The 13,468-nt window shown below is 47.4% G+C and overlaps 1 protein-coding gene across 9 annotated transcripts in view; it reads left to right on the plus strand.

Annotated features, from left to right (window-relative positions):
* The window catches only part of Miga (mitoguardin), a 240,811-nt gene that overhangs the window by 213,716 nt on the left and 13,627 nt on the right, over nt 1–13,468 (plus strand). For all 9 annotated transcript variants that reach the window (XR_012825102.1, XM_075677521.1, XM_075677528.1 and 6 more), the window contains one exon: nt 8,946–9,062. Coding sequence is in view for 8 of the 9 variants with exons in the window: in XM_075677521.1 (XP_075533636.1) it covers nt 8,946–9,062 (117 nt within the window). In the remaining variant the exon portion in view is untranslated. The remainder of the gene's footprint in view (nt 1–8,945; nt 9,063–13,468) is intronic.

Below are 13,468 nucleotides of genomic sequence, written 5' to 3' on the forward strand. Positions count from 1 at the left end.
TAGTGTCACCGGTGTTGTGTCGGCAGCGGCAGGCAAGCGGGGGGCCCCGACCGGCGAACGCGCGGCCAGCCCCGGCGCAGGAAGGAGACACGGAGCAAACTGCTCTTGATGAAAACCGGAACGAAGACTCAGCCGACCCGCGGCCGTTTATTACTAATAAAGGCTTCACACGCCAGATGACACCTCCAGATTGGCCCAAGCTCGTCACATGACAGAAGGGGGGTGCGCCATCTAGCTAAACAACTACAAAACATACATGTACGATGACACCGAGATCTGACAGGGGGCGACACTATACTACTATACTACATCTTTTGGCGACGAGGATGGGATTCCCGCAGCGGTTCTGACCGAAGCCCCGGGAAACAAACGAGCTTCGTAAGTGAAGCGTCCTTTACGTGTCGGCACGGCCTGCAAACGCCGCCGGCGCACTTGGCGTCGCGAGGCTTCCGAGCCTAGGCCTACTCGCCCCCTTGTTCTCCGTGCCCCATTCCTGCTGCGAGCTCCGGCTTGTTTTCTGCACTGTATCCTGCGCGCTACCGGGCATGGCGTCTTTTACGGCGAACCTTCCCGTTTTTCTGGAATTGCCCGGGCCACCGTTAATTCCATGGTATCGATGGAAAAAAATTTTTCAGGCCCACCTCGAAGCGGCCGGCGGTGGCGACTGGACGGACGCGCGACGAGCGTCCGCGCTCGTCAGCGCTCTCGGGCGTGAAGGACAACAAAAGTACTTTGCAGACGAGAAGCAGGAAGCAGGAAGGCAGTTAACCAGCGCAGCGTCAGCTTCAAGCGAAGCAGAAAGGCAGTCGACCGGCGCAGCGTCAACGTCAAGTGATGCAGTCCCACCAGCGTCAGAGTTCCAGAAACTCTTGCAGCGGCTTGACCGGCTGTTCGCCGCGTCAACAAATGTTCTGGCGGAGAGGCACGAATTCACCAGTCGAAGGAAGTTCGAGGGAGAAGGATTCCTGGAATTCGTGACCGCATTGAAGGAGAAGGCGGTATAGTGCAACTTCGGCACAACTTACAACGACCGCGTCCGAGACCAAATAATACATGGGGTAGCGAACGCCAGCGTTCGCGAAAAGTTGCTGGCTCATGGCGAAACCCTGTCCCTGGACAAGGCCGAAGAAATTGGACGCTCGTTAGAAGCCTTGCATCGAGCGAACCGCGCGTTCGGCTCCGAAAATGTACGAAGAATCGAGGCATCTCAACTTGGCGTTCCGTCGACGGGCCAAGATGGCCGACTTCTTCCGGGGAGCCGCCAAGATGGCCAACGTAGTCCGGGAGGCCATGAAGATGGCCGACGTAGTCCGGGAGGCCGCCAAGATGGCCGACGTAGTCCGGGAGGCCGCTAAGATGGCCGACTTCTTCCGAGAAGCCGCCAAGAGGGCCGACTTCTTCCGAGAAGCTGCCAAGAGGGCCGACATTTCGCACATGGCTCCTCCGGGAACCGTGGTGCATGCGATCGGTGTGGCAGCAAGAAACATATTGCAACGTACAGGAATTGTCCAGCAAGGAACCGGCAGTGCAACGCCTGCCACACGTTGGGCCATTTTGCATCAGTATGCCGAAAAACCCGTACTGTTCAACACGTCTCTTCCGCAGAGGCGCTGTCTTCAACTTCCGCAGGGCAGCCGTCCGCGTCTGTCTTGACGGTAAGCGCTTTTGAAACTAAAAAAGATTTGGAAGTTCCGGTCGTAGTGAACGGCGTCTCCATGCGACTGCCGGTGGATACGGGAGCGTCTGTCTCATTGATGACGGCCGAAGATTTTGGAAAGCACTTTGGTCGACAGCACAGACTGTCACAAACAACAGTGGACTTGAAAAATTTCTCCAAGCAACGCATCGACATTCAAGGCCTGTTTCAAGCCACTGTCCAGTTTTTTCAAAGGTCATGCTCCGTCACGTTCCACGTAACGACTACAGGAACATCACTGCTGGGTTTAGACGCCATCCAACGCTTGGGCATACAGATCGACGGTACGTCGCTGACATGTCGTCTACCATCGCGTCCTTCAGTACAGAGCCCCACAGGTGTGCCTCCGGGTTTTGATCACCTCTTCAGTGACGAGTTGAGTTTCGTAAACAACCTTGTGCACCGAATTCATCGGCAGCAAGATGCGAAACCAGTATCTTCAAAGTTGCGCAGACTACCCCTGGCTCTCCGTGACCAGGTCCCAAATGAATTGCGACGTCTCGAGGACTGCGACGTCATCGAGCGCGTCGAGGCTTCTGAGTGGGTGTCTCCACTCGTGCTGGTGCGCAAGAAGGATGGAACCATGCGGCTCTGTGTAGATCTACGGGAATAGGACAGTCTTGTGCCTCACGTTCAAGAAAGGGTCTTGCAGAAACAGTGGCAGACTAAACAGTACGTAGACAAACGTAGAGGTGCTCAGGCAACTCGTATCAAGGTGGGAGACACCGTCAGAATAAGATTTAAGAGGAAACGATTTTTTAAGTACAGCAAACCTCGTAAAGTCAAGGCCCAGGTAGGACCATCTACTTTTCTACTCAGTGATGGGAAGACGTGGCATGTGTCTAAGTTAACCCTAGTGATGAAGGATCCAGCAGGTAGTACATTGTGTACAAGTGATAGAAACTTTTTGTTCTCATATTCAAACTTGGATAGTCATTCCGATGACTCGTCTGTAGCGACAGCGTCTTCTCAGAGTCATAAGCTTCAGTTGAGTAGTCCGTCTGACTGTATCACTTCCGAGTTTACACAGTCGGCAGTCGTCTCTGATTCCGTAGGAGAATCGGTAGCCTCCCAGGACTCGTTGGGACGTCGAGAGGAGCTTCCTGGGCAACCCTCTCCAGCTTTGAGCGACAACCACATTCAATTGTCCAACCAGGGGGAGGGAAATAGTGGGACGACTGGGTCTTTAAAGTCGACCGATACGCGTCGCAACCCCCAAAGTTCTTCTGAGGTACGCACGCGTCCTCATAGTGACAGAAAACGGCCTCCGTGGCTCGATGATTTTGTTTCTGTAGTGTAGAGCGTATTGCCGTCTTCGAAATGCCACGGCTAGGGGCCTCACTGTGACATTTAGGAGACAGTCCACATGTTTCATTAACACAGGTATAAAGTGCTCCTTGTTGCGGTGCAGTGAGTTTTGTGCCGTGTTCCTTGTCAGACTTTGTTTGAGTGACTGCCTGTGTTATGGTGCCCAAGACTGGTGCGCGTATATGTGAACTTGGGCGGGGACGAATTGAATTTGTTGTGGACTTAAGTGCGTGCTTTGTGTGTGGCTGGCGCGCGTGTGAACGTGGGGGGGAACGAACTGAAATCGCCTTTGGACTTAAGTGCGCATCTTGTGTGTGCATTTCACTGTATGTGTACTTTGTTTCCAGGGGGGGATGATGTAGTATAGTGTCACCCCGTCAGATCTCGGTGTCATCGTACATGTATGTTTTGTAGTTGTTTAGCTAGATGGCGCACCCCCCTTCTGTCATGTGACGAGCTTGGGCCAATCTGGAGGTGTCATCTGGCGTGTGAAGCCTTTATTAGTAATAAACGGCCGCGGGTCGGCTGAGTCTTCGTTCCGGTTTTCATCGGGAGCAGTTTGCTCCGTGTCTCCTTCCTGCGCCGGCGCTGGCCGCGCGTTCGCCGGTCGGGGTCCCCCGCTTGCCTGCCGCTGCCGACACAACAACCGGATGTCAGGTTAACGAAGTGAAGTGCAGAGACTTCTGTAGCTACGGAAGAGTGGCCCTGCCGATGCGCCGCCGGCAACCCGTAAGCGGCAGCAACATAGAACGAGCAGTGGGATGTTTGAAGGGAGGAGGCAATAAGGACACGGCCGCGGTGACACTTAGCCGTGCTCCCTCATGGGTTGCAGAATCAAGCGCCTTTGCCTTTTTTAGATCACTATCATCAAGAATCGCATTGCCAGCTGGCTCAAGGGACGCAGGGGGTGCCTGAATGCGTGCATAGACACATGCGGACAAGCGTCGTCCCTCCCTACTCTCTGCGCCAACGGCACTCTGCGGAAGCCTCGCTGTCGCCGGGGCTACCACGTGTGCGACACTGCTTCGTGCTCCTTCGTTGGCGGGGCAACCACAGGCGATGCATGCAGCTGCTGCTCGCACTAAAATAAAAAAATTGGGGGCAACGTCCACTAGGTGGTCGGGGAAGAGAATTCGTTATTTCCAAGGTGTTTTCCGCCGCCACTTTGTTACATAGAGGTGACAAACACATGTGTTTCTATGGAGTGACAGCTGGGAATAGGAAAACTTAAGAATATCGAAAAATTTGTTGTGTGGAAGTTCGTTATAGGCAGGTTTAACTGTACTTGCAAACTCGCGCACTTACAACAGCATATGCACCACCATGCATTGGTGGACGCAAGCTCGACTCTTTAGCGTGGACTTTCTTTACTTCATAAAACGCATAGAATTAAGCCGCAAGCGTCTAATAATATATGAACTGCAATATTAAGCAATAAGTGTTCTGTACTTAATAACAACTGACTTGCGTACTATAATCTCATATACTACATCTGAAGTACCAAGATTTCTCTGCCAGGCCGCACAACTTACTGCTTTTTCAGACTTTCCTTGCAAATTTAAAATTATATTCCTACTTAAATTGCAAACAGCATGCAGGTTTTATCATTATAAATCATGGTCATTTCATTTCCATCAACATCTCACAACACATTCCGGCCAGTTGTCAGTGCCTTTAAGCTTCCATCTTCCTTGGAATCTCCCTCTTGTGAAGCCATTATTTTCATTTCTTGTGCCAGTGTAGCAGGGGTAATAAACTTGTGATATAGTGAAAGCTCCATAATACGTAGTTGGCGGGGAGCACGAATGAATCAGGTGTACTAATTAACCGACAGTGACAGATGAGTGGCTACAGACTTACTGGCAGGAAAAGAACTACATCTTAATCCTCTCTTAAGCACACACGAATACGTACAAGTTTGATTTGCGAGCAGGCCACGAAAAGACTGATTTTCACTTGACGCCGCGGTGGCATTGCAACGACTACGGCCGCCTGAAACTTGGCAAGGCCAGGAGCCAGTTTCTCCATTATGCTGCACTTCTTTGCGAACGCCCTCATGATGGTAAATGCACATGCCGCATCGGAGATGACATCATCCGCTTCCACATTGTCGTCATGAACGGCGTGCAAGTTCCAGAAGCTATGGGAGCAGAAAACACGTCATGACCACCCTGTTTTGACGTTACTGTCGGTGGGCACTGCTGCCCGTGAAAAGTTTGTGTTTGCAAAGTTTGCAATTTCATTGTATGTGGTCAGCGCGCACAACATTTCCTTGATTCTGGGCTTGTACGTGCTTTAAAATGAAGTATAAATGCTACGCATGAACCATTTGACATGCGGTAAGTGACTACTGCTTAAGTGGTCAGCAAATGCATTACGTTATATAGCGACAGGATGCTGGTTTCATCACGACTATATTTAAACGGGAATTACTTATTAAGCGCGTACATATTCATTAGGTTTTACTGTATTAGGTAGTTTATGTGATCAACAGTGGTCTAACGAAATATCGCTGCAGCCAACGTGTCGAATGAGGGGCCTTCTCTTCGTCGTGGCCCTCAGAAAGACAAGTCTCCTTGTTGAAACATCGGCTGCAGTGACATTTCCCATTCAACACCCGGTTGCGTACTTTAAGCCTCCATTTTCCTGTGAATCTCCCTCTTGTTTGTCAGTTATTGTCATTTCTTGCGCCCATGTGGTGGGGGTAATAAACTTGTGATATTAAGCAGTTAATGTGATCGACAATGTCTGACTCTTTCAGCCTCTGTTAATTACATCAAGCCTCCATTTTCGTGTGAATCTCCCGCTTGTTATGCCATTATTGTCATTTCGTTTGCCTGTGTGGCAGGGGTAATAAACTTGTAATATTAGGCAGTTAATGTGATCGACAGTGGTCCTATATGAAAGGTCGCTGCAGCCAACGTGTTGATATAGGGACCTACTCTTCGTCGTGGCCCTGACAAAGACAAGCCTCCTTGTTGAAACATTGGCTGCAGCAGCATTTTTTATTTAGCCACTGCTAATTACTTGAAGCCTCCTTCTTCCAGTGCATCTCCCTCTTGATAGGCCGTTATTGTAATCTTTTTGCACCTGTTTGACAGGGGTGTAACGGATTCAAGCCAATACTGTTCAAATAGTTCCATACCGGTATGCAGGCTAAAACACTTGAAGCTGTCTCAAGCATATGAGAGTTTCCTTCCTTAGGGGTCAGACAAAGTGCCAACTGGACACAGACATAGATAAGGCACATACACATGCACAAAAGTGCTTGTGTGTGTAAGTGCCTTATTTGTGTCTGTGTCCAGTTTGCACTTCTTTTGTTATCCTTATGGATACCAACATGCCGAAACTGCTACCCTTTGCAACCTTAATTTCCTTCTGTCTAGTTAGCCCTGCTTTTCCTGGAACATGTTGGCCTTTAAGGCTTCAACTAGGGCCAGTTGGTATGGCATCATTTCGTTTACTGGGCTGAAACCAGCACAGTGAAATAAATGTTGTTCTCATAGATGTATGATGGCTAAGAGCTTGTTTTCACGCTGTTTTCTTTCTTTCAGCACAGCGTAAGTTGGAAGCCTAACAGGCATTTCTTTTTCTTCTACTTTGCCTCTCAGACGAGGCAGGATGAAATTGTTATTTAAATGTGTTGGAAGTTTCCCACACTCTGAGCCAAAAGGTTAAAACACTGTTACAATCTAAAGCTTGAAAGATCTTTTTTTAAAGCATTTTTTTTTTCTTGAAGGCAGTGCACAGAAGTTCCTATTTCTTTATTTTTTTTTCACAGATATGGCTGGAGACTTCTTACCACACATAGATTTTAAATATACATCATGCATGGAAGACTGTTAGCTAGTATATATATATATTTTTTTGTACTTTACAGATTGGCATTGTTCTTAAGAAAAGTAGCTGAAATCTTCAATGTGGGCTGTATTTGGTGTGCCAGGTTTGCGTGGCATACCCGAGTAATCCATATGAAATCTAATTTGAGCATCAGAACATAAATCTAGCATACTTTTGTAAGAAACTGTTGCAAGGTATAGTGGAATGGAATGGCCAATCAGCCTTTGGAACCCAACCATTATTTGAATGGAGTTTGCCAGAAAACATCCATATTATGAGGCAGGCTTTGACTTTCCTGCTCTATTTCCTTGTAGCACAAACAAGTTTGCACAATGTCTGCTTTGGAGGCCTAGGTAATAGAGTGACCTGCATTTTTTCCTGAAAAACTTTTAAAAACTTTCACTTGCTGCTTTTTTGTCCTTACTCAGATTTCACAGTAAGATTGTGTTTTATGGCCTGGATCGTTCTGTATAAGACTTGATACTGTTCCTTGCATTGTGTGCGCAGAAAAAAAAGGCAAGTTTGCCTTCGTCTGCACCGCTCACATGGAGTGATGCCCAAAACATGGCAGCCATGACATTACCTGATAGCTTCCATTGTCTGCAGTATGGCAAAGCATGGCCTTTGATATTGGTTTCTATTAATTGCCTTGGGCTAGGAGGGATGTGCACACGAAGTGAGCTGCAGATGACGAATCCTGCTAGTGACAGTGCAAGTCTTAAGTTGAACAATCGGGACCATAAAATGTAACTTTGCTGTGAAATTTGAGCGAGAACAAAGCAGCAGAAAGTGCGAGATCTTTTCCTAAAGCTTTTCAGAAAAAAAGCACAGGAGACTATAGTTCATTGATAAAGAAAGATTACGAATATGACTTCTAAAGGAAGCAAAGACTCAGTGTAGTGCATTTTCAGAATGTTTTCTGAATGAAAATGATGCCAACTACAAAAGTTATTTGTAATCTGTGCCGTCATACTAATGTAGCAGCACTGTTGTTTGGGTATGAAATTCAGAAAGGAAATCTTTTCCCTTTTGACTTCTCTGCAATACCCAACATTTCTCTGCCAAATAAGTGCAAGTCAAAAACTAGGCTAATATGATCATCGCCCTTTAGTGTGTATTTAACTGCTTTTGCTTGCAGCACAAATACCTAGTGGCATGTTTTGCCACGCCCGCTGTGGTGGCTTAGCCGCTATAGTGTTGCGCTGCTAAGCACGAGATTGTGGGATCAAATCCCAGTCGTGGCAGCCGCATTTTAATGAGGACAAAATGCAAGAACGCCCGTGTGCGTGCCGTGCATTGTGGGCATCTTAAAGATATCTTGGTGGTCCAAATTAATCCGGAGTTCCCCACTATGGCATGCCTCATAATCAGAATCATGGTTTAGGCACCCAGAATTTATTCATTGATATTTTGCCATAGGATAGGGTATTACAGGAAAATAGATTTGTAGCCAATGCATTATGTTCATACAGTCTGTGGCCTTTGTTAACACTGCCTGCTTTGAGCAGTGGTGCCCAAAAATGCCTTTGTATTGCATTTCTTTGCATACATGCACAGTATTTGTGTTCTTAAACTCCTTCTAAATCACAATTTCCGAGCGCCAGTCACCTCCTGTAAGCATGCAACAATTGTGAATGTGCACAACATGCTACCACCCTCTTCACAGGTGGAGTGAGCATCCCTGATGGAAATGTGTTCGAATGGTTGCATTGTTATTAATTCTTTGAATTATGAGCAATCTGATGGCCAGATCACTTAAACCGGGCACCTCACCTTCCATTGCAAGCAGTGCAACTGCACCCTGCTCTCAGGAAATGGCAGCTAGGTACCACTATTACTGTCGGACAAAAAGAGAGGCAAATGCTTAGATTGATTTTTGCAAGTTTGTGATGTCATGCATGGTGAGGTGGCTAAATTTGGTCTCTACCAAAATAAAATATCATTGTAAGTCAACACTGGTCCTCCCTGTATTTGTAACTGGGAATCGAATCTGCAACCTCGTGCTCAGCTGAGTGTAGCCACCCTGGTGAGTCATCTTTTGTGGTATTTCACATGTGTGTCATGAATGATGGTACTGACAACCTCTTTGTGGTGTGTACAGTTCTCTCATGGCTTCTTCTCGCACTACTACGCCCTGATGGAACAAATTGTGCCCGTGCTTGCCTGGGGCTTTCTGGGCACTGATAACGACCTCAAGGATATGTGCAAGTTTTTCAAGGTAAGCCAAAACGTTTCGCAGAAATAGTGTCATCGATTTTCCCCTACGAGAGGTGACCTGTTCAATGTGCTTATCAATTTAAATATGTTCTTGACGACTGCTATGCCCCAGAAACACGGTGGTGTGTTTGAACGTTAGAGGTACTTGCATGATGAGAACCAGGTGCAATGCTGTTGAGAGATTCTGGGTTGGTGTGCCGGTTGAGCAAGTACCGTCAAGGGTCGGGCTAGCTAGTTCGGCACAATCGAAAGTGCGACAGTGTGAATGGATAGGGAAGTGACCGAAAAGCTGTCTGTTGTTGTTCTTGTCCCACGTCATAGTTCGAATCCAGTTGTGCCAGTTTTGCCTGATGTTGCCGCCATGCCTTAGTGACAGTGTGCTAGATAATGTCCTGGTGATGGAGCTGAAATGCATTCGTGGCTGAACTGTGCATGCTCAGTTTTAGTCTGGTGTGTCAAATGAACCATAAGTGCCACACATAAATGCTTAGTGTTATATGTGCTTGTTCTTTTCAAAATCTGAAAACAGTTTTGAACAGCACTTAGTGAGCCTCTAAACCACACCGAGCTTGAAAATTTGTTATATAGTGGCAGCTGTGTACCAGTCCAGAACGAACGTACAGCTGGAAGAATTTTTTTAAAATGGTGCTGTAACGGCAAAGTTACTGGCATGGACACAGGCTGCTGCACTTTCTCTCTCGCCATTGGTGTGCTCTCTCCTCGTAATGCAGTGTGGAGAGTAGGAGGGTTCCTCCATTGTTGTTGCAACTGCAAAATAGCAAACATAAAAGAAACACTCAAATACACATCAAGACACACATTTGGGGCTAGTATGTAGCTAAGTAGTGCGCGAGTCCGGGCTTGCCACGACAGCAGGGATACATAACAGTCTCGAAGCTGCAACGCTGCGACAAGCTGGTGAAAGGAGTGGCGCCGGTCTCACCAAAGGTCGTGGTCTAAGTTGGTTGACCGGGCGACCAGAGCTGGCCAGCTCTGTCTCGGAGAAGTAAACCAGGCGGCTTGGTGGCACGAGTAGGCGGCGGCGGCAGCGGCGTTCTGGCCGGGCAGCTGGGTGTAGAGCTCGGGCCCGTAGCCCGACTACTCTTGTCCTGCCCACAGGCACAGAAGCTCGGATGCCAGCCTCGGGCAGCCGGCGGCACGACAGACGGGGGCAGCGTTCTAGCTGGGCAGCTGGCGTAGAACTCGGGCCCGTAGCCCGACTGTTCTCGTCGTACCCACGAGCACAGAAGCTCACCGGCCTTGAGGAGCTGGCGGCACGCTCGGGTAGACGGGCGACGCACAGGAACAGGTTGGCAGGAGGCCCCGGTCGGGTAAAGTCCTGATGGCTCGGGTCCAGAACCCGATGGCCCGTCTTCAACGCCCGCTCCGGTGGTTGACCTCCTCCTGCCGTCGCTTCCTGAAACTCTCCTGGCGTCTCCCCGGCGTCTCCTCTGCGTCTCCTCTCTTCTGCCAGCACACCACGGTTTTTCTTCTTTCTGGCCGATTCGGCATTCTCCGATTGGCTGCCTGATGCCCCGTGGTTCTACCCAATTGGTTTGCTTTTCTTCTTTTAGTTGTTTTTCTTGCGCCGCACGTTCACTTGCCGGACGCTCTTCGGCGTTGTCGTCTTTCTCCTTCCATCACAGAATTTGCCTTGGCGCGCGCACTCCTTGTTGTCTGCTCTTGACCGTCCCAATCACCGCACCATGTCGCGCACCACACATCACACAGCCATATTATTACGTTGGGGCTCTCGTTGACCTACCAAACAACCCTGGGGATATTACACGCACTACCCTGTTGGTGTCACCATGCACTAACAAATGACTGGGACAGCCCGCAGAGGATTGTTTATAGAATTTACCGCCTTCCCGTGATGCATAGTGCTGCCATGTTTACCAGAGATGATCATTATGGCATTTAAAGCACGATACTCGCATTTGTTTAAAATGTGTTCAAAATGTCAGAGGTGGTTTAGCGACACTTAGGGCATGCTATGAGCTTCACATTGCGACAGACCACGTAGCTACTCTAACTAAAAAGTTTATTTATGTAATTTTATTAGTGAGTGGCTTGGTTGAGAAAGGTGAAGCATTTTAAACACCCATTGCTGTGTTTCAAGTTGTTCCAAAGGATTCATTCAATTGTCTCAACTACTATGTATTTATTTAAGGACTTCTGCACACCTTAGCTGAAGCATGCAGTCTTAAAAAATAGGGCTCCATGTTGGAGCTTGGCCTGCTCCTTACAGAATTTGTTGAGGGATCAAATACATGAATAATAACTGCATTGCCATTGCCAAAGATGTTGCAAACGAATTCTTGGATGCTACGCACTGTCAAGACAAGTAAAGTATGTATTTTTTCATTAAAAAATATATTTGTATATCCCAAAAATTGTGCCGTAAACTGATATCAATGCTTCCACATTTTTATGTATTTAATAAGTAAAAAAAATATCATGCAAACTTTAGAACTATACCAGTTCGAAATCAGCAAAGCGGTGCATGCCGCTGATATGATAAACGTAAAGGCCGTGAAATGAATGAGTTGAGGATAAATATTTTAATGAAACTTTCTCATTCAATAACCTTGTTTATATTTTTTGTATATGCGACGGCACGGGAAAAATCTCAATGATGCTGTCCTTCGTTTCAATGTGTTGCGCAGGAACAGCTTTCACCAGTCGTGTATTGTAATTGCACCGAAATGATAGTCGCAACAGAGATCAAATATAAAAAGCAGGAGATCTGCAAAATATACATTAGAAATGCGAAGATACAATGGAATACACAAATGGGATGATAAAGCTTTATAAAGGGCAAAGAAAGTGTCACTGGAAATAAAGTTCACTGCATGTATCCACAAGAACTCGCAACAAGATATTTAAATATGCGTATAAGTCTCCAAGAAATCTACGTATCTAAGCAAAAGTCACTGTATACAGGGTGTCTCAGCTAACTTTAGCCAGAGTTCAAAAATATGCCGATGCACTCTAAGACGATGCAACCAAATGCATGTTGCTTGCTTTTGTATGTAGTGTGTCACATTATTTTTTGTGTTTTTGCTTAATTAGATTTTTAGTCAAGATTAATTAACCAACTTCTGAAGTAACGAAACTAGGAAAAAGATTATAATTCGGAAGTTGCAGAGCGCTTTGCAAAACGTCCAAATAAACAGTTTCTGGCTTTCTATCCATTAAGTATTAGTGTGTTTCAGCTTACGGATGATGCCCATGAAATACAAAACACCACGTGAGATGACTGCTTGCGCGTCGTGATTGCACTGCTCCCAGACGTTCCACGCACAAACAGCCATAGGCGCGCTGCTGCTTAATAGGCGACAGGGCAGCGACATAAGCGTTGGCTGTGCCGTTTACGCCAGTGATGTGCTCCCCTCATGACAGTTGATTATAGCGATAAGCAAACGCAGCGGTTATTGCTTGTGCTTAAGGAAACAACAAGTCCGTCATTTCACGATAGCTGTACAAAAATTGAACATCCCTAAATAATAAAAATCTGAGTTTTCAGAAGGCTGAAAATGGTAGAATAACAGCATCTTAAATGGCCGACGCCATTTTTCACTGAACTTACGTTTATTTTTCATGCGCTTTCCCAGCAAGTGCTCGAAGAGGTTCTGCAGCGATACAACACTGGGACCTTCTAAGGCGGCTTTCTGTCGCTGCCTTGAGCACCGTCGGTGAAATGCTGTGGCAGACTTCAATTATCTTCTCCTGCAGGGCTTCTGGAGTCATCGTTGCTGTCATATATACGTGATCCTTAATATAGCCCCACATGAAAAAGTCAAGAAGGTTGAGGTCAGGTTACCTTACCGGCCACAGGACAGGCCCGTTTCTCCTTATCCATTGCCCTGGGAAGGTAACATCAAGGCATGCTCGTGCCTGACTGCAGGTGTGGGCTGGGGCCCCATCGCGCTGATACCACATTGCGTCAAACCGAGCCAGTGCCAAGTTGCAGCAGAAGTCTTGAACCTGCCCTTTGAGGAACTCACTTACATACCTCTTGCCGGTCAGAGTGTTGTTAAAAAACACTGGGCCAATGACTGTGCTGTCATATATTCCGCACCAAATGTTAAAAGACCACTGATATTGGTGGCTGGATCTTCCTAGCCAGTGGGGATTTTGCTCACTCCAATAGTGTGCGTTGTGGATATTTACTTGGCAATTTCGGGAAAAGTTCGCCTCTTCAGTCCGGAAACCTTGGCAAGAAAGTCAGAATCCTGCTCCTCCTGAATCAAAATCCAATTCGCAAAGTCAAGTCTCTTTTGGAAATCCCTTGACTCCAGGCGTTGATGCAACTGCAGAGGATAGAGGTGCAGTCCAGCTGTTCTCAAAATACTCCAGGTAGTTGTGTTGGACACACTGAGCTGTGCGCCACACTGCGCGTGC

Source organism: Dermacentor variabilis, unplaced genomic scaffold, assembly GCF_050947875.1.
Source record: "Dermacentor variabilis isolate Ectoservices unplaced genomic scaffold, ASM5094787v1 scaffold_13, whole genome shotgun sequence".
Lineage (NCBI taxonomy): Eukaryota > Metazoa > Arthropoda > Arachnida > Ixodida > Ixodidae > Dermacentor > Dermacentor variabilis.